This window comes from Artemia franciscana, chromosome 15 (assembly GCF_032884065.1).
Source record: "Artemia franciscana chromosome 15, ASM3288406v1, whole genome shotgun sequence".
Taxonomy (NCBI): domain Eukaryota; kingdom Metazoa; phylum Arthropoda; class Branchiopoda; order Anostraca; family Artemiidae; genus Artemia; species Artemia franciscana.
The window spans coordinates 20489615-20511671 of NC_088877.1; the positions used below are offsets into that span (position 1 = coordinate 20489615).

At 34.4% G+C, this 22057-nt stretch overlaps 1 protein-coding gene across 7 annotated transcripts in view; it reads left to right on the plus strand.

Moving 5' to 3' along the window:
- The first annotated feature begins 948 nt into the window (after positions 1-948).
- Positions 949-22057, plus strand: part of LOC136036160 (uncharacterized) — a 91786-nt gene continuing 70677 nt past the window's right edge. For 4 of the 7 annotated variants that reach the window (XM_065718223.1, XM_065718219.1, XM_065718220.1 and 1 more), the window contains exons 1-2: positions 8009-8229; positions 12884-13416. In XM_065718223.1, coding sequence (XP_065574295.1) covers positions 8151-8229; positions 12884-13416 — 612 coding nt within the window. In that variant the 5' untranslated portion in view covers positions 8009-8150. Of the gene's footprint in view, positions 1132-8008; positions 8230-12883; positions 13417-22057 lie in introns of those variants that run through there. The other 3 variants (XM_065718224.1, XM_065718226.1, XM_065718221.1) reach the window with 2 other exon arrangements.

The window sequence follows — 22057 nt, forward strand, 5'->3', positions numbered from 1 at the left end:
GTAGCATGCGTAGCTGTGTTGGCCTCAGGCGGCTTGTTGCCGCAGTGAATTATTAGTAGTGGTAGTAGTAGTATTGTAGATTATCTGAAGGGGTTGTAACTGGTAAGTGAACCGCAATCGTGTTGAGATAAATTATAGGACAATATTTAATATTGGATTAAATGAGAGAGTGATACAAGATTTTAAGAATGGAGAAAGGAAACACATACTTTAGTCTATAAAAGTATCCTGAATCATGAGCAAGTTTCTAACGCATATGATCGGTATTTACGAGAATATCACATTGTTTAATCAGGGTTTATCTCATCTATAATGATCCCAAGTTCAATCAGCGTTTAAGTCGGTTTTTGCATGATCAATACGGTGTTTAATCAATGTTTAGCTCATCAATATTGATCCTAATATGCGTTAAACCCTTTTTATCCTGTTTTGACCAAAGATTAGTTCTTCTATTCTGATCTTTTCCAGTGCCTTCTTTGAGTGCTCAAATATCACGAGTTCAGTTTTTGATATATTAGGAGCCAAACAGTTACAAGAAGTGATTAGAAACATTATTCCAGAGAATACACTTAAGTTAGGGGCAGCAGCCCCATAAATAATATACAGAACAGTTCTAGTTCGTTTTAATTTTCATTGGGATTGCGCTTTCAGTTTTAAACAATTGATATTATTTCCTATAAAGTCCCGCTGAACATGAAGAATCGTGGAACAGTCTATTGTTAATTTTCTGTCAACATCTGCCAGGGTACTATTTCGTCAATTTGAGAAGGAGCAGGTTTTTCTTGTCTTTTATGACAGGTGACACTTATTTTTCTTAGTGTTTCCTCCTCCCTGTTCTCAATTAAAAGCAAACATCCTTTGGTTGCTCTAGGCGACCGATCAAACAGTAGGTGCGAGCAAAAATGATGTAAATGAGTAGTTGAAAAATCAAAAAGAGTGCCAAGTTTTAGTGTGCATATTTTGCCACACAGATGTAGTTCGCCTTGGTTGGATGTGAATTACTGCTTGCCAAAATATTTGACTATTTGCTAAGTTTAATTTTTTTTTTTGACAATAGCTTGTATTTTACCAAGTTTGACTTTATTCTTAAAAAAAAAAGCTTGAGCATTAAAATGGTGGATACTAAGCAAGGTGCAGTATTTATTCTTTTGCTTTGCAATTTTCAAGCTCAGTGTATATATATATATATATATATATATATATATATATATATATATATATATATATATATATATATATATATATATATATATATATATATATATATATATATATATATATATATATATATACTATATTTCTTAAGCATTAGTGACATCTTAAAGGTCTTCAAGTTCAGCGCAAAATTACAGATAGAGGCTTGTTTACATTTATTTTCTCTGATTAATTATATGGCATTATGATAAATTTACCATAGGAAGGTAGTCAGGATGCTGATTTTCATAGGTTAGAATCAGATCAGAACACCTCAGAAGCAACTATACTTTTGTTCATGACCAAAACGTCTATTATAATGCCAATTTAAGGAATTTTCGGTTATAAACCATTATAGAGTCTGTTTTCTCTAGGGTCTATGTCCCCTGCAACAACCTCCGTCCAGCTTTGGTTAATCCTTAAGGGTTACCTTTCTTCAAAAGGAATGGCCTGAAATTCGGAAAACTACTTTATAGCAATCTAGAATAATTACTTATCTCATATCTAAGCGTTACTTTGACCCCCTTCCTTTCCCATTCCTAATGGAGCATATATAGCCTGGATTTTATACAAAACTACACCTTTAGAAAAGTGTTCGTTTGATTAGTGCGTGTTGTTTAAGATTCCTTAGAGGATAAATTAGAATGACCACATATAGCCCGGACTATATGCTTCTCCCTTAGGGGGAAGTGGGTGGGGTAAAAGCTAAACTCAGGATTAAGGTAGTTAATAGTTTTATATTTTTTTTTTTATTCTTTTTAGAATTTTATAAGGTTGCCTTTTGAAGATAGGAAACCATTTAGAACTACCTAACTTTACAAATCTTCTTTACCCCTCTCTTTTTTCATGGTTTTAGAATATGTGGTTTTTTTCAACTTGTAATTTCCATTTAAAATATTCTAAATGTTTACTTGAGTTTCAAACCTGTTCTAGCAACACCGAACTACATGTGGTTTTGAGATTCAAAATTAATGAGCCTTTGGACATAGCCAAAACTAGAATTGGTAATTGTTTACTCTGAATTTGCTTTCTCTATCTATAACCCTTTCTTCTTTTCCACAATCTAGTAAAAGCTTGAGATCTTTTTCTTCAGTTTTCTTTTATGCGTTCTATTCAATTATATTTAGGCTAAATACTTTTTTTTGTAGACCATTGCTCTGTTTTATTTGTTAGAGTGATTTGTAGCTTTTTTTTTTACTTAACTTTTATACTCCTACACTCTCCGACTATAGATCATCTAGGAATTGTCTAGATAGTGATTCTTAATGGCTAAATAACATTAATCGAATATCCTTAGGGTTGCAACCAGAAAGTCCCAAATCGCAACAAACTAAGCATAAATAGTTCTTAAATGGGGTTTTTATTTAAAAAGAAAAGAAAAAAAGTATCTATTTGTTTTGACCAAAATATACTTTCCCAGTTCAATCAAAATTACGAGAAGGTGATTTATTATCTGTCAGATGAAAAAAACCGTTGTTACACATTATTTTTATGTTACATGTTATAGAAACGACAAAAGCAATATCTACAAAATGTTATATACTTAAGGTAAATAATATTTTTACAAGATTCTCTGTCGCTTCAACTGACAAACACTTATTTTATGCCTTATCAGGGTATTCGGTGGGGATACCGGTACCTCCAAAACATCAAAACTTGTATCGGTCCAATTTAATACTTTATCAAACAGTCCGTGATAACGAATTGTAGTGAGGAGCGACCCGCCTCAATAGTAAATGAAACTCTTAAAAACGGATTTTTGATACTAAAAGATACATCAAAAGGATCAAAAGGATATAAACTTCATCAAATTTAGTCTTTTCATTAAAAGTTACGAGCCTGAGAAAATTTGCCTTATTTTTGAAAATAGGGGGAAACACCCTCCAAAAGTCAAAGAATCTTAACAAAAATCACACAATCGCATTCAGTGTATCAGAGAAACCTCTTGCAAAAATTTCAAGCTCCTATCTACAAAAATGTGGAATTTCGTATTTTTTGCCTGAAGACAGGTCACGGGTGCGTGTTTATTTTTTTTTTTTTCCAGGGGTCATCGCATCGACCAAGCGGTCCTAAAATGTCGCAATAGGGCTCATTCTAACGGAAATGAAAAGTTCTAGTTCTCTTTTTAAGTGACCCAAAAATTGGAGGGCACCTAGGCCCCCTCCCACGCTCATTTTTTCCCAAAGTCAACGGATCAAAATTTTGAAAAGGCCATTTTTTTCACCATAGTCGATAACCATAAAAACTATGTCTTTAGGAATGACTTACTCGTCCCCGGGGGTGGGGCTGCAAGTTACAAACTTTGACCAGTGTTTACATACAGTAATGGTTGTTGGGAAGTGTACAGACGTTTTCAGGGGGATTTTTTCGTTTTTTTTTTTGGGGGGGGGGTTGAGGGGAAGGGGGCTATTTGGGAGGATATTTCCTTGGAGGAATTAGTCATGGAGGAAGAGAAATTTAATCAAAAGAGTGCTGCAAAAAAACAATGAAAAAATAAACATGAAAAAGTTTTTTCAATTGAAAGTAAGGAGTAGCATTAAAACTTAAACGAACAGAGATTATTACGTATATGAGGGGTTCTTCTCCTCCTAAATACCTCGCTCTTTATGCTAAAGTATTTTTAGTAATTTCAACTATTTATTCTGCGGTTTTCTGATTCAGGGGTCATTGTTAAAGAATTGGGACAAAACTTAAGCTTTGGTGTAAAGAGCGAGGTATTAATGAGGGGGAAAACCCCCTCATATACATAATAAAAATATAAGAATATAAAAGTTTGCTACGTAAGTTAATTCTTAAGTCACGTGTATTTCTTACTAATAAAAACGTTCGTTAAAAATTAAAAGTTCTAGTTGTCTTTTTAAGTAACCGAAAAATTGAAGGGCAACTAGGCCTCCTTCCCCACTCCTTATTTCTCAAAATCATCTGATCAAAACTAAGAGAAAACCATTTAGCCAAAAAAAGGATTAATATGCAAATTTTATTATAATAATTTATGTGCGGAGAGCCAAAATCAAACATGCATTAATTCAAAAACGTTCAGAAATTAAATAAAAAACTAGTTTTTTTAACTGAAAGTAAGGAGCGACTTTAAAACTTAAAACGAACAGAAATTACTCTGTGTATGAAAAGGGCTGTTCCCTTCTCAACGCCCCGCTCTTTACGCTAAAGTTTTTTACTGTTTAATAAAGTAGAATTGGGAGAAAAAGTCAAACTTTAGCGTAGAGAGCGGGGCGTTGAGAAGGGAACAGCCCCTTTCATACACGGAGTAATTTCTGTTCGTTTTGAGGTTTAATGTTGCTTTTTACTTTCAGTTAAAAAACTAGTTTTTTTTATTTAATCTCTCATTTATAGGCTGCCCAAGCTATGTTACTATGAAGCTAATTTTCTCCAGTTCAGAACTATATGTGTAAATTGTGCCCTTGCTTGTGGCCAGCGCAATGTTACGAAATGATCTTAATATTGGTTGCTGGGTGGAAATGTCATTTGAGGAATCATACCATCCAAAGATTCAAAAATTTGTAAAATGCTGCTTAAAATGGGAAAATGGTACTAACGTGTTATAGCGACTAAACACAAGTTCTTGAGCTAAGTAAAACCAATTTTTCTGTCTCGATTAGGAGTTAATTAGCTTAGTCTCAGCGAGATAAACTACTATATAGGTATATTTTAATCAAATATTAAATTTGTAGAGGTGGTTAGGTATTTAATATAATACGTTATGGGTTGTCTGCTTTCCATAATTCTCTGTTGTGTTTTCCACAATTATGGTACTAAAATATCATATTTTCATCATGTTTTGGTATATTTCCTTAGGATTAACCTAACTTCACTCTTTTTGTGTGGTCGCTATAACACGTAAGTACCGAGGAAATTTTTACAAAAGTGGTATGGTATATCTCTTTCGTTTTACTCACTCCCACTCTTAAGAATTTTCCTTGACTCTCCCCCAAAAAACAAAATGACATCAATTGCAATATTTAGCGTTATATCTGTACTACGGTGTATACTTAATTCAGAAAGAGATAAAACGAAAAGGATAATTAAAAATCAAAGACCTTTGAAAACGTGCTTACTGTCATTGGATAATAAGCACTCAAATTTTATGCATTCGAAGAAACGCAAGAGTAATTTGGCTGATGTAAGCCAACTTATTTAGTTTGTTTTTTGATACCTTTCAATCTCAGCACCATTAGCGAACCCAGCAAATTAGTCAGTCAATTATTGGTAGAAACTTGAGTACGGTCTCAGACAAGGGACCAAGCACTACATGACTTAGTTACCATGAAGTAGTCATTATTCTATCGTGGGAGCGATGGGAGTTCTATCTCGTTGTAGGAGAGCCAATCTATAGAAGACTTCTTTAAATAGTCATGGTAGACAAAAAGGAGCATTTTTTTTAATGCGTTTTTGTTTAACGGCGAGGGGGCTAGACCCTCTCACCAAACCTAAATTTTTCCGTGGCGTTACAACTGACATAAACAACAAGAACACTACTGTATGTACATGCATGGAGCTGAAGACAGAGTCAGAACAATGAAATAGCATCTACTTGGGACAGGCACTGAAAACCCTAGATTTGGATGAGAGCAAGCAGGGGAAAATTCCGGTAAAAGAACCGTGTCAGTTGAGATCGCTCATGTTGAGCGAAGCATGCAAGATAACAATGAATTTCAATCAGTCTATGACAATCTTCTGGATGAACATATTTAAAATTAATATTTGAAAGAGGGAAAGAGTCTAGATATTGAACTATGCCAAAAGGTAGCTGAGCACCGTCTTTTTTTTACCAAGAAAATGATTCGTAGCAGAAAAGTCGATCCCTTTATGCGTGGAACAGATAGGGACCATAATTTTCCGATTTTACAATCCCTCTTTCCACAGAGTCATTTAGGGCCAAGACAGGGTCCTGGGGACAAGTTTCTTCGTGACCCCTTTCCTTTTTTTAATATAGTACAAATGCACATGAATATGACAGGTCATAGCAGGTACCAAAAAATATTAAATTTTGGGATTGTATACTGCAAAATAACTTTTTTCAAAGTTTTGGACCGCAAATTATTTTTATTTTCAACTTTTTTTTCCTGCGGAACAAATAAGTCATGAAAAATTCCGATAAAATCTAATTATAATTTCAATATACCTTATAACTAGATTTGCAGTTTAAAAAATCCTGCGTTGAAACCTTTGAGGCTCGATCCAGGGACATACACAAGGGGTAGCCAAGCCTAGGCCTTCCCCAAATTCCTATAGTTTATTAATACCTGGTCATTTCCAGGTCATTTCCAATAAAAAAATCAGTTTTTTTAATCCCGCCTCCCTCAAAAACAATCCTTAAGCTCGTGCCCGCCTTAAATCCCGAAAATTGTACGTACCCTCCTCCTCTGGATGGCCCTGCTCATATATCGGCCATTTACATCCTGCTAGTTATAAACGACATATGTTTGCTCTCTAGCTCATAAATCTGGAAAGGCGCTAGAATAAAGGGTGTACGATTTCGGTAAAAATCATGTAATTGCACAAGACGAGTAAAGAATTGTATAAGAAATTTGCTTATGTTGTCGTACAACTTTTTGGGAGAATTCAAGAGCAATCAGAAATTAGTAGCCGAAAACGGGAAGGGCTTGATTCCCTTTTACTATGAAAAATTGTCAGTATTTTTATTTTTTGAATGTCAATTACGTCGTTTATTTCTTTACTTGAAAATTTAAGCGGAAGGAGCAAAGAATATTTTTCAATATGAAAGGGGGGGGGAAGTCCTTTTTTCAATCAATGCTAAAACCGCATCTTTCAATACCCCCTCCAAGTAAGAAAACGTTTTTCAATAAAATACCCCAAAGGTATCTTTCAAAATCCAAGAAGGGAGGGAATATCTAGGGAACATAGGCCCCAATACCCCTCCAATTGATGCCACTGCTAGGTACCCGTTTCAAACACATAAATAAGAATTTATTTTGAAAAAAAGGCCAAAATAAAACAAGTATGTGTGCCTGGATTCCTTTGGGCCCATTCTCATTGGAATCTAGAGGCTTTACAGACAATTTCCTAGACTTTCCATACAATTCGTCTGTTTTTTGCACTTGTTTTTTTATAATCCCTCCCCCTACAAATTAGATTTTTTATACGTGCCCAAATCAAATTTCCCCACCAAAATACTGGAAATTTAGGAAGAAATGAGGTACGTATGTTTTATAACGTCAAGACTCAAGAAATGAAGTTAGTTTAATCCTAATGAAAAATACCTAAACATGATGAAAGTATAATACTTCAGAATAAATTTAGGCTATATATTTGCGCATAGGAGGGGGTAACCTAACCCCCAGCCACACCCTTATAATGTGCAAACATATAGCCTAAATTATATAATTCAAGTGGGTCGTGTCACCCGCCCTTTGTTATCCACTGAGCATAAGCTAAAGGTTTCTTAATACAGTCAGATAAAACCGGTTTCTTCCTTAGTTTTACACAGCGTAACTTGAGTGTTGGCGGTATAATACATAAGCACTAGAAATGGTAATTTGGTCCTAGGCACTAACAACTCACTCCACTGTGATCCTGCCTGGATTACAAAATTTATTGTAATCTAGGGATATAAATTTACTTACGTCAAAATTATACCTCTTCGAGCTTTTTTTGTTTTTAATGAAGGTAAACAAGCAAAGATTTACTTATCAGCCAAAGAGTTTTATGTCTTATCAAATACACGAGAGGAATAATAAAAACGAGGAGAGAAAAAAACCTAATCAAACAATGCAACAACAAGTCATTAGCATCTCTCAAGCGAGTCATGTGGAATTACAAGTTACATTTGGGCCGTTCGTAAAACAACATCAGTCATTCAGTTAGAGATGGTTGATGAATGACTATACATGTTGTTCGAATTAGTGTTTACCTGTAGTACTTTCCCTCCTTATATGTTGATTGGGTGGGGATAATAATCAAATTAGATCTTAGTGAGTATGGAAGCAATGACCAGTGAAGATGTGGATAAAAGTACTGATATAAGTGATGACTTGAAGGAAACGCCTGCCGATCAAGGTCTGTATAATTCTTTTTAGATACTTGCTTTTTTTTTCACCCCTCCTGAACACCCTAATGTTTAAAGAACTAAATATGGTCGGGTAGTTTATAAGATAGGGTTTATTTTTTGGTTTTCTCGATTAATTGACAGCTAAGAGCTGAAAATACCACTTGATGCGGTTTTTAACGCTAATTCCAATTAGGGGTAAACGTATCACAGTTCATATTATTGACTTACCGTAAAATGAACATACCATTCGATGCCTTTTTTTATGCTCTTTACGAATATTATAATCGCTTCTACCGCAAATTAAAATTTAAACGTTTTGTGACCTAACTTTTCGTCATTTTTAAGAGCTCAAAAAGTGCTTAAATTTGAATTTGTGATAGAAGCGATTATTGTATTCGTAAATAGCATAAAAAAGGCATCGAGTGGTATGTTCACTTTATTGGTAAGTCAATAGCCTAATATGAACTGTGATGTATTTACCAAAATTCCAAAAAGGACTCATTCGATTGGAAATTGAGAGGACTAGTGCCCTTTTTATTAATCGAAAGTGATCGGAGGGCAAATGACCCCCACCACCATTTCCCCAAACACTTTCAATCAATATTTTGAGATAGATATTTTGTTCAACATATTTAAAAGGTCGGGAAATTATGTCTTTCGAATGAGATCTTTGACTAACGACCACCCATTAGGGACCTTAGGCTCGCGAAAAAGAAGAAAAAGACAATATAAAGAGACACATCTGTGCACCTAAACTGTGAATGTCTTGTCGAGGGATTTCAAATATGCCTGATAGTAAGATAAAATATGTAAAGTAAGGGTAGACACATGAGTCACTTAGGCTATTCAGAGAAAAAAGTAACTTACTTACAAAAAAAGATAAAAAAAATGCTAAAAAAAAAAGATTTGATGAGTTAAGTGATTTCAATAGGTTAATCAGACTTTAGTGAATCCTACGCAAAAACGATAGAAAAAAAATATCGTCTAAAAACCTAAGAAATTTTAAGAGGTTTTTTAACAACCTAAAAGAATGGCACCTTCGGACTGATTCAGGCTTCACGTTCCACGCTATACTACTCACCATAAGAGGATTAAAAGCTGGCCTTACAGAAGGAGTAAAAGGATTTTGAATATGAATTTTTTTTTTTTTGCATTACGAAGATGATAATTCTTTTGATAGAAACAAAGTAGAACATACATACGAAAGCATACGTAATTGTTCTATGTCAAGTAAAGGAATGAGTCCTGAAAGATTAGTATCTTAAATGAGGTTTCTACCTTAATTGTAAACCTTAGAAAACGGTTTTAAAAAAGAAGGGCAAATGTTGAACTCTTTTTCGATCAGACCTAATTTTCGAAGGGTTTCAGACTATTTTTCAAAATACTTGAATATTTCCTTCTTTGAATATAGACCATTATTTTGTCAGATTCTGGAAATACCAATTATTTTCTAATAAGTATCAATTGGGGAATTTTCTCTGGCCAGTTATTTCAAAATCAATTTTCTTACTTTTTTGTTTTTATGGGCCAACTCTGTATCAGGTTGTAGCAACCGCTACAACAATGTACTGGTTTTTATTTCAAACAAAAAGAAATGCCATGTTATTTTTCTTTTAAAAATGCTCCCCTGTATTTCGATACTACGGAAGTGCCCCTGTATAGATTGATGTACTTATTTCCGGTAAAGTATCTATTCATCGGTGCTCCCGGCTCCGGCATGTAGTGAGGGGCAAGGTCTGCTGTCTTAAAAGCACCTTTACGTACACCTTTGTGACGTGATTCTTCGACACAATCTTGGGTGAACAGTTTTTTTTTTTTTTTTTTTTTTTTTTTACGAAAAATAAAGTGTGAAAATAAGACTTGAAAGGAGCGTACATTAATTTTTACAATATATATATATATATATATATATATATATATATATATATATATATATATATATATATATATATATATGTATATATATATATATATATATATATATATATATATATATATATATATATATATATTGTATATTAATATATATATATATATATATATATATATATATATATATATATATATATATATATATATATATTAATATATATATTAATATATATATTAATTTATATATATATATATATATATATATATATATATATATATATATATATATATATATATATATATATATATATATATATATATATATATATATATATATATATATATATATATATATATATATATATATATATATATATATATATATATATATATATAATATATATATAATAAGAATAATAATAATGTTTTATAATAATAATAATATAGCAAACCTAGAACGAACAGGAATTCTTTTGACTGAAGACAAGAAGATTAAAATGAACAGAGATTACACTAAACGATGAATTCAAACTTAAAATGAACAGAAATAACTACAAACAAAAGTGGTTTGGCGGCCCCTCAATGGCTAGAATGTATTCCGCGCTTTAATGAATTAAATGAAGATAGAAACAAGTTTTGCCATGAAAATGAAAAAGCAAGTCTATACCCGAAGCAGCCACAAATTAGCTTAGGTAAGATTTCAACCTAGAACGAGTAGAAATTTACTACGAATGAAGAAATGAAATGTGAAACAAATAGAAATTAACAGTTTTGTTCCGCAATAATGAAACATTACATATCATGCCAAATTGTTAAAACAAAATACAAGAACTGGACCTCCAGTCTTGAGATTCAGTGAACTTTTACAACAATGGTTATGCATGGGTCATAGTTGCGTAGCAGTAAAAGGGACTAGGTTTATCGTTCTGACTGGAACACTCGAAGAGCACAACAAAAGTCTTAGCTGGTAACCCAAATCAAATTTAACTGAGATTTGAAAGACCATTCTTGTGGTTGTGGATGACTACAAAGTAGCCCGTTGATAGCAGTCATCTGATCGAACACGGGGAATCAATGCGAAAGCTTTAGCTGTTGCGCAACATTTTGTTGGCAAGATTTTGATACCTTCCCTCCTCCCACAGAGATTGAATCACACGCATACCTTAAAAAGGCACAGCGATGAGCCTCGCTCTTGCTTCCTATAAAGATCTGTCTGGACTGGACATACCATCCGGTAAAATTGCTTATGTCAGTAATTTAGGTACTCTCTGCCTCTTTCAACGCAGAGGTTTAATCGATCCCGGAATATGAAAAGGCATGCCTAAGACATTAACAGTAATTTTTGGCATAGATTGCTTGAGATTTGAGAAATCATTTGGTTATTGGAAGGAAGTAGTATCCCTCACCCACATAGTTCGGACCGGATCCTAATCTAAGAAGTACTAGTAAGACATTATCTCTTACATACCACCAGGTTTCGCTAAAATGTGATAAGTCTTTCTGGTAATTGCATGATTACAAATTGCATGATTACAAGAGTTACTCCTGCTTCCGACAAAGCTTAGCTGAGATCTCATCGTCTCTTCTGCTAGGTCTCCTGATGACAAGAATTCTGGGGCCCCTCTTTCTTTCCTTCCCGGAAAAAAGGTTGGATCAAAACCAGGACATTAGTTCTTACGTTTCACCAAGTCTCAATAAAACCCAACAAGCTCTTCTGGCAAGTGTCCTTATGACTGAGTGTCCTAAGAATTTTTGTGGCCCCCCCCCCCATCAGTCAGGCGACTTTAGGACTTCAAAAAGGCACAACCAGCGCACTGACTCTTATTTCTGACCATGTCTGATAGCCCCTTTCACCTGGAAGTGTTGATGATAAGAATTCAGAGGAATCTCTCTTCTTTCTCTTTCTAGCATCAGATTGGGTTGGCACGTCAAGAACCATAGTTAGGATACTTTTTCTTTAATTTCATCAAGTTTGGCTGAGATGTGACAACCCCTTTAGGTGAATGTAAAAGTGGCTAGATTCTTGAAAATCCCCTCCCTTTCCCAACCTATGAATCAGGTCACAGTTTGACTTGTTTCAGTCTGCTTATGGATCCTGGCTTTATATGAATGTGTCATGTCAGACAGTTTGATAAAAATCGAATATCACATGTAAAACATACGATTCGGAACTGTTATATTGACCTCTGTAAATTTTCATCCTAGATATCTGGAAGAGACATAAGATTTTTGATCTCCAGGCTCGAAGAGATACTTTTATGCTTTATCCGAGTCCTACGTTAAATTATCCCAAAGAATTTTTCTCTCACGGTTGGGATAGTTACGTTTTGCTTCTTATTTATACTATTTGCCAGAAATTAATATTTAATTGTATGTCTGGAAATCTATTGGAAACCTTGTCACCTTCTGGCGATACTTTATCTGTTTTGATGACAGTCATACAAAAAAAAATCTTCAAGTTTTATTGTCTTGTTATACTGAGATGTAAACCAATGATTGCGAAATGAGACAACAACAAAAGCAGCAGTGTTGTTCTGCAACACAAAAGGCTGTAGCTTGCTTAGCTTCAGGATTTGTTTTTCCGTAAGCTATGTACCAAATTTTGAACTGTAGAATGTTTGTGTATTTCCTGGCTATATTTCGGAAAAGGCTGTAAATCAAATTAAAAATAATATTCTTAAAAATTATTCTGGGAAGCTGATTTAATCCCTCCCATTTGATAATTTACAACTTTTTCATTTAATAAAATTTTAGCCTGTCACAGAACCGCTTATCAATTTTTTATTTTAGACTTAGAGCCGGGATACTTTTTCCTCTTACCATGCTCTGTATGTGGAAGAAATTTTAAACCCGACTCATTATCTAGACATCAATCCGTATGTGAGAAAAATGCTCAGAAAAAAAGGCCTGTATTTGATTCATCGAAGCAAAGATTGCAAGGAACTGAACTGCAGTTTTCATCGCCCACCTCACCTTCAGCTCCAACGAAACGATCTTACAGCTCGTTGACACCAGCAAAGAAGAGACAGTCCAAGTGGAAAGAGCAACATAATGATTTAATACAAAGTGTAAGAGCTGCGAAAGGAAGTGCAGTTCCCGGTCTTTCAGCGTTAGTGATTGGACCCACTTTTAAAAAGAGGTCTGTGAATGTTTTTCAATCTGTTCCTGACGATGTTACCCCATGTCCCCACTGTGAAAGAAGTTTTGGGATTAAGTCTTTTGACAGACACGTGGATTGGTGCAAAGAACAAAGAACTCGGTTGCCAAATTCACCAACAGATCAAGCCAATGAAGCAAAGGAGAGGCTAGAGGCACGAATCAGGGTAAGTTTTCTTGCAGTTTTAGGAATAATTCTTGTTTGAGTACAGATAGCGCCATCAATGAGGATAGCGTGTCGCTTGTCTTGGCGGTTGTCTTTTTTTTGCGGAGTACGGAACGTCTGACACTCTTTTATAATTTTGTGTGTCGACAGGCTGAAATACAAAATTGAGGGTATGGAGGTGCTAAGATGAAATATTCTTTTGATGTTACTGTTGACAAACCTTTTAACGAAATTGAGTAATATTGCTCTTGGGATTATTTCTAATGGGAGAGTAATATTTTTCATGCACTCATTCCTTAATCGATAACATAATGCTGAAATTGAGTTTTTTAGCCTATGATTTATGAAATATTGTCGGGTTTATCAACTAATTGCAAAACAACATAGTATTACATTTGAAGCCTAATTCCCTGTTACGATATTAGCTAGAAAATCATTGTAAATTTGAAGTTTGTTTTATCAGTATTTCTTATTTTCTCAACATTTTTCTTGTCCTGTGCTGGGTTTCCAATTTCAAAGTTTTGAGCGGATGTCTTTGAAGAGAAAGGGTGTGGGAGTGGGGCAAGTTGTTGTCCAATCTTTTTGTCACTTGAAAAGAGCACTAGGGCTCGAACGAGCCCCCTCCCAATTTTCTAGGACCATTGGATACGGTCATCCCTGCAAAAAAGACACATCCGTTGTTTTTCCTTTGCCAAAAAAAGTGTAAAATTTACCATTTTGTTGGTAGGAACTTGAAACCTCTACAGTTAGGGTTCTGTGATATGCTTTGTCTGATTTTGTGGTTTTCATTAAGATTGCTTGATTTCCGGGGGTTTTCCTTCCGTTTAAAAAAATCTGGCAAATTTTCTCTGGCTCGTAGCTTTTGATGAGTAGCCTAACATGAAATTTAGTGAATTTGATATATTTAAAAGCAAATTCTTTTGATGTATTAATTGTTATCTAAATTCCTGTTTTAGGAGTTTCAGTTACAATTGGGCTGATTTGTTCCTTACTTACAGTTCGTTATCACAAACTGTTTAACAGTCAGAAAACTAAGCTATCAATTGTGAAATAGAAATAGTTTAATGTCAAAAACAGTTTTTTTGCCTCCATGAAAAAATTTTTGGAAATTGCGCCAGTTTTAAAAGAGTGGATACGACTCATTTCGTCCACCAATCATTAAGCTGGACGAAAGAAATTTGAAAAAAAAAAACTGTAAAAAGAGTGCTTTTACAGCATTTAAAATTACTCTCACTTAAATTGCGCTTAAGACCTAAAATGCGTTAAGACTTAGACCTCATTTAATATGCGTTTTGTTCTTAGCTTACCATAACATAAGACAGAGTGGATAAAAAATAATAGACTAATCTTCCTTTTCAAAACTTTATTTTTCTTCTCACTAAAATCTTTCACGGGAAGGTTCTTCTTATCGCTTTTCGTAGACTTGAATCTGGTCGAGACATTTTTTTTTTTGGGGGGGGGGGTACTTCCAGGTAAATTAAAGGTGGTACAGGGATGCGCAATGAACAGGTTATTTGAAAGCTAGCCATTTTCAAGCAACTGGCTTCAATAATGTTTCAAGCAATTTCAGTTCAACTACAATATTTTTTGATTGAATTGAAAGTGATAAAAACATACCACTCTATTATACCGTAAATACACAAATATACCAAATAATATACAATATTATATAAATATAATAGCAAACAACTAAAAAATTGTACTTCAAAAACGTAGGATTTACAAAGAGCTTTTTTTTTTTTTACTAAACTTGCCCTCTGTAGAACAAAAATTCCCTTGCAGCACTAAACACCTTCTAAACGCTGTGTAACACCTAACACCTTCTACTCCTTCTACTTCCTACTAACACCTTCTAGTTCACTTCTAACACCTTCTAAGATACCAAAGCTGGATATTTGTCAGTTTCTTTTCCAGTAGACCAATGGGTTTATGTCCTTTCAAACAGCTGCTAAATTGTGTTATTATATGGGTCATCATTGGATAATATGGGTTTTGGTCTCTTGAAACGCTAAAAGCGAGGACACTTCGATGGCCAGGGCATGAAATACTTTTCAGGAGCCACATCATTCCTATCTCTAGTTCTTCCCGTCACGCAGGGTTGCCATCCGGTGAAAAAATCACTAGATTCTTGGAGAAAAATCACTAAATTAGCACATGAATCACTAGATTACTCAATAGAAATTTTTGTTTTTTTTCTGTTAATTAGCTTCTTGTATGGTTTATTCTGTTGAATCATGAATCTACGCGTTATATCGTGAAAAATCACTAGATGTAGGAAAAATCACTAGTTTGTACAACCAAATTATTATAAATCACTCACTAGAAGAAAATCACTACAGCATAAAAAATCACTAGAAATAGTGATAAATCACTAGGTGTGGCAACCCTGCACTCACGGTTCCAAAAGCAGTATGTACAAGGAAATGGTTTTCCCTCTGCTTCAACTAAACTGTAGTATCCAAGCCGGAAACAAGAAACAATTGTTGTTGCAAGCATAAAGTTCTTATCACTAGTTTAACTTAAAATTCTTGTGTTCGTTGCTGCTTTAAATGAATCGGCTACATTTCGAACAAACCTGTTGCGTGGACATCCTTTCGAATCTGGTTAAGGCAAGCCTATTAGATCCAAGATTGTTCGGATAAATTTAGACAATTTCTCTTACAAGACTCTTTCTAACTTAACACTAATTGTCAATCCTTCAATGGGTTTAAGTAATGAGAATGTTGCTAGCTCTTGTAGCAGAAGCCGTTTGAGTTGGCTGTATCCACCCTTTCGACAAACTATTTTCACAAGGGGCTTTTAGAATAGAACGGAAGGTCACTGGCTATGGGTTTCTGTGTATTCAATTGCAGCTAGAATAAAATGTATTCCCGGAAAAGATTAATAGCCATCTGGCTACTTCAATCCAAGCTGATACGACCTTCACTGACAGAAGTAATATTGTTGATTACTGTTAGCTTCTTAAACTGATTAAGTAACAAAAAAGATTTTTTTTTTACTGAAAGTAAGGAGCGATATTAAAACTTAAAACGAGCAGAAATTGCTTCGTATATGAAAGGGGCTGTTCCCTCCTCAACGCCCCGCTCTTTACGCTAAAGTTTGACTCTTTCTCTCAACTCTACTTTCTAAAACAGTAAAAACTTTAGCGTAAAGAGCGGGGCGTTGAGGAGGGAACAGCCCCTTTCATATACGAAGCAATTTCTGCTCGTTTTAAGTTTTAGTATCGCTCCTTGCTTTCACTTAAAAAAAGTAGTTTTTATTTAATTTCTGAACGTTTTTGAATTAATGCATGTTTTTATTTTGGCTCTCCGCAAATGAATAATTAAAACAAAATTTGCATAGTAATTCATTTTTATGGCTAAATGGCTTTCTCATAGTTTTGATCGGACGATTTCGAGAAAAAAGGAGTGGGGGAGTAGGCCTAGTTACCTTCCAATTTTTTGGTTATTTAAAAAGGCAACTAGAACTTTTAATTTTCTACGAACGTTTTTTTAGTAAAATTTATACGTAACTTACGAATTAACTTACGTAACGAACTTCTTTATTCGTATGTTTTTAGTACGTATATGAGGGGGTTAACCCCCTCATAATTTTGTTAGACTAAAGCTCAAATTTTGTCCCAATTCCTTAAGAATGACCCTTGAATCACAAAGGCCTTAGAATAAATAGTTGAAATTAATAAGCTTACTTTAGCGTAAAGAGCGAGGTATAAGGAGGAGGTGAACCCCTCATATGCGTAATAATTTCTGTTCGTTTCAAGTTTTAATGCTGCTCCTTACTTTCAGCTGAGAAAAATTTTTATATTTATTTTTACATTGTTCTTTTAAAAAATGCAAAAAAAAATCCTGTGTCCCCTTCATGGAAATTTTCTTCCCCCATGACAAATTCCTCCATGAAAAGTTCCCCCCTATAACCCCTCCCCTCAACCCCAACCCCAACCAAAAAAATCCCCCTGAGAGCGTATGTACACTTCCCTATAGCCATTACAATATGTAAACACTGGTCAAAGTTTGTAACTTGCAGCCCCTCCCACGGGGACTGTGGTGGAGTAAGTCGTCCCCAAAGACATAGTTGTTAGGTTTTTCGACTATGCTGAGTAAAATAGATATCTCAGAATTTTGATCCGGTGACTTTGGGAAAAAATGAGCGTGGGAGGGGGCCTAGGTGCCCTCAATTTAAAAAGGGCACTATAGCTTTCAATTTCTGTTAGAATGAGCCCGTTCACGACATTCTAGGACCACTGGGTCAATACCATCACCCCTGGGAAAAAACAACAACAACAACAACAAAAAAACAAATAAACACGCATCCGTGATCTGTCTTGTGGCAAAAAATGCAAAATTCCACATTTTTCTAGATACGATCTTGAAATTTCTACGCTAGGGTTCTCTGATTCGCTGAATCTGTCGATGTGATTTTCGTTAAGATTCTAGGACTTTTAAGGGGTGTTTCCCCTTATTTTGTAAAATAAGGCAAATTTTCTCAGGCTCCTAACTTTTGATGGGTAAGTCTAAACTTAATGAAACTTAAATATTTAAAATCAACATTAAAATGCAATTCTTTTGATGTAACTATTGTTATAAAAATTCCCTTTTTTAGAGTTTGGGTTACTATTGAGCTGGGTCGCTCCTTACTACAGTTCCTTACCACAACCTGTTTGTTTTCCTTATATCAAGGTGCAATGTACGATCAACTAAGCCGTGTTGGTCCTAGGTCATCGATTACTATGACTTCTTCCTCAGTACAATACAATAGTAAGAAAAACGTCAAATATTGAAATATATTGTAGTCAATCAAATCAAATATTTTATAGTTAATGAGCACTCAACACTATCGATTCAAGTTTAAATTTATCCAAGAATAAATTCTATCAAGTAAAAAATATGTTACTAGTTGTCCATGTGCTAGTAGCAAGAACATACCCAGGATTTTGTCGGGGGGGGGAGGTTACAAAGAAATGAAAAACGCATCAAAGATCTGATTATATTCATTTTCAGACAAACATTTGTGGGGGGGGGGTCAAACTCCCTAAGCCCCCTTCCTTGATACGGCCTTGGTTAGTAGAACTACAAAGTGCGTAAGCTTGCTTCAGTTTAACTTTCCCCTTTATATTTGCTCAGCAAACATCCGATGTTAAGGCAATGATTGGATAAGTTCTCCACCCACTTCTATGTTTGGGGGAAAGCGATGCCCTCGTTAATTCTTGAGACTCTAGTTAGCTATAGTGAAACATGATGTATTTTAAAGACAATGCCCTGGTGCGTTACTTTTTAAATACCATCTCAGTGAAGTAACTCTTTTAACTACCAGATTTGGGCTAAAGGCGCCCAGAAGCATCGATTGGTGAGTTATATTACCTTCTCCTAAATTTTTACATGCATTTTTTTTAATTATTTTCGTTGTAAAATACCTTTTTGGTATTTTTATTGAAAAAAAAATAAACAAGAAACAACATAATTCCCAAGCCATAGTTTTAAAAATGATAATTTTTTGCCCTCTCCTATGTTTCCATTAACTGACAGCCCCCTTAGGGACTGGCTGCTCTTCCTTCTAGGATAGAGGCTGCTTTTCTGCTTATCATAATTTTCTTTTCTTTTATTCTGTAGTTTCAATACTAAGCTTGTTCTAATGTTTTTTTGTTTTTTGTTTTTTTTTTTTTTTTTTTCAGCTGATTGACTAACTTCGGTTTAGGCTATATTAATTTAAAAAACAAAGTTTTCCTGAGGGAAGTAAAGAGCGAAGTTGAAACTTAAAACAAACAAAAATTACTACTTCGCAGTCTATCTAACATATATCAATAAAACTAGTGCAAATAAATCAACTTGTGATATTTCCCTATGTTTGTAGGATTACAGAAAACTAGCGCTTTACTGAAAACACAAAACAATTTAGGAGTTTGGGTATAGTAAAAGTAAACCATTTAAGGAGACTTTTAACCTATAAAAGTAAAGCATTTTTAGATTGTTGCTTTGTTTTTTTTCGTTTCATTTGGTATCACCTCTGCACATTGAGCTCAGTTCGATGATTGACAGTCGTTTTGAATCTGAAAAGGGCATTTCATGATTATTTAGTAGACAAGTTCGAAATGAAGCAAACTTATTAGTATTAAAGGTATAGACTCGCTTTAAAATTTGTATCGCAACTTGAAATTTTTCGTTTTATAGAGTAAAATAACTGGATTTCCAGAGTGCATATTACGGTTGATATGTTCTTCATTTCCAGTAATACTAGGTAAGACTAAGATATTACCTGATAAATCAATCCATTTTTTTATACTATTTAATGACTTTAAACTTATAATTTTTGTGCCTAAGCTTTTAAGATAATTTTAATTGTATACTGAAAGTTACTGATATCACGGCTCGTGTAAGACTATGAAATGCGTTATAGATTAGTTTGTTGTTGAGAGGCTACGTATTTACTTTTGACTCCTAAATCAATCTTCTTCTTTTTTATGCTTGGCTTTATATTTTCAGTAAAGCGCTAGTTCTCCATAATCCTATAATTATGGAGAAACATCACCAGTTGATTTATTTGCACTTTTTTTTATTGATATGTGTTAGATACGCTGTGAAGTGATAATTTTTGTTCGTTTTAAGTTTCAACTTCGCTCTTTACTTCCCTCGGAAAAACTTCGTGTTTTGAATAAATCTTTTCTCGTTTTTGATTAAAATTTAATTTAGAAACAACACTGCCGTAATCTTTTTTATTTTACCAAATAATTTTGGTCCGTTTTAAGTTTTACTGTTGCTCTTTAGTTTCAGTTCAAAACTTATTTTTTTATACAGTCTCTAATCACCTCCAATCTAGGGAAACATAGTGTCGTTTCTTTTTTTTAAGAAGAAATAGACCTTTAATTCTTTGTTAAAAAAAAAAAAAAAATTAGTAGCACTTAAGAAAGTAGCTCCAGACGAGTAGCTTCGATACAAAAGGTTAACTGAGCGGACAGGTTTGCATATCGACATGGCTGTTGCAAATTTTGCTAGCTCAACAGAAATGTGCCTTTATACTTAGGGAGCTATTGACCTGTCCTTAAACAGAAGAGCCAGTCATTGCTTAGAAATGTATCGAAATTCTAAAAAGATCATTTCTTGTGTAGGGACGATAAACGGTATTATAAACTAAGCTTGTTTTCATTTCAAAAATTTTGGTAAGAATTACCTGAATTCTCCTACAGAACTGTTTTCATTTGTCTTTCTTCCTCTTTGGATGCGCAATTTTACGTATGAACGGAATATTACGATGAAGTTGTCATGTAAATAATTTTAATAAGTAAGCATAATAATAAGTAATCCTTCTTTTAATATAAAACTTTGAGTGGTTCCAGAACCACATGCCTACACTTCTCCAACCACTAAGTGGCAAGGGATTGAGGTCAGGAGCGTAATTTTGTGTAATACAGAGGAGACAACTACCTCTCCCAGACCACAGTTTTTCCCCAGACCCTAGTTTGCCCCCCCCTCTTTACCTTTTTTATTACTATATGGCTAGTTTTTCAGTTTTCTCTGTCATTTTCACTTGATTTGGGAAAATTAGATCCAACTTTGACCCCCCTCCCCAACAGGATATTGACAAAATTACGCCATTCATTGGGGTTTGGATTTAGTAATCTACTAAGAATGTCGTTGGAAACCGTGAACTGGATGACCTATATTCCCTTTTAATCAAAATGCTTGACAAAATACCTTCCCGGGACATGCTTTAAAAAATGAGTGCATTACATTTACAAAAATAGTAAAATTATCTGGAAACGATCATATAGAAGGGGACAAAACCATGATTGAAAAAAAAACAAAAACAATTAGTAATCGAACGCAAAACACTCGTAATCGCAGTCCAACGCTGTACTAACATAACCATGTCTCTAATAAACTGATTTGAAATATTGTTGTTTGTGCCTTTATTGCGTAGCTTATTAAGGGTTCTTGGAGGAGGAACATACGGGAAGTGTTCTTGCAAACCTCCAATTAAGAGTCCCGGACCATAGTTATAACAATGATGATATTGTTTTATACTTCCAAGCTTTTCTACTTAAGAAGTGACAACAAAAGTGTTGTTTTTAGTTAGGGGTGTAATTTGCTACGGGGCAAGGGACATTTGTCCCTTCCAGGCCTCAATTTACCTCTCAGACTCCAGTTTCCCCCCTCCAGCTGAAATTTAGTTTCTTCAAAAATCTTGTCAAAACTAAGATAAGTCTGCTTAATTCAGAGAAACGGGTTAGTTTTCTTCAGTATTTCTTTGCATTAATGGTACTATAAGGCTAGTTTTTCATTTCTCACTGACGTTTTCACTTGATGTGGGAAATTTTGGTCCACCTTTGCCCCCCCAGGATTTTGACGAAACTATGCCCCTGTTTTTAGTGCTATATTACACTTACGAATGGTAGAATTGATAAAAATCACTTGGGTATGAGCAACAGCTTTCAAATGAGCCATTAAACGTCAATCTAAAAAGTTCTGGTAGGCAGCTAGCCCCAGCTTTTCCACCTGAAACACGGCACGAAAAGTGCCGTTTTTAGTGCCATTTGGAACTTGCTGATGGTTGCCAGTTGGAACTTGCTTATAGGAAGGACGTAAATATGAGCAATATCGTTTATATGAGCTACCAAAAATCTATCTAAGATACCAGCCATACGAATACGC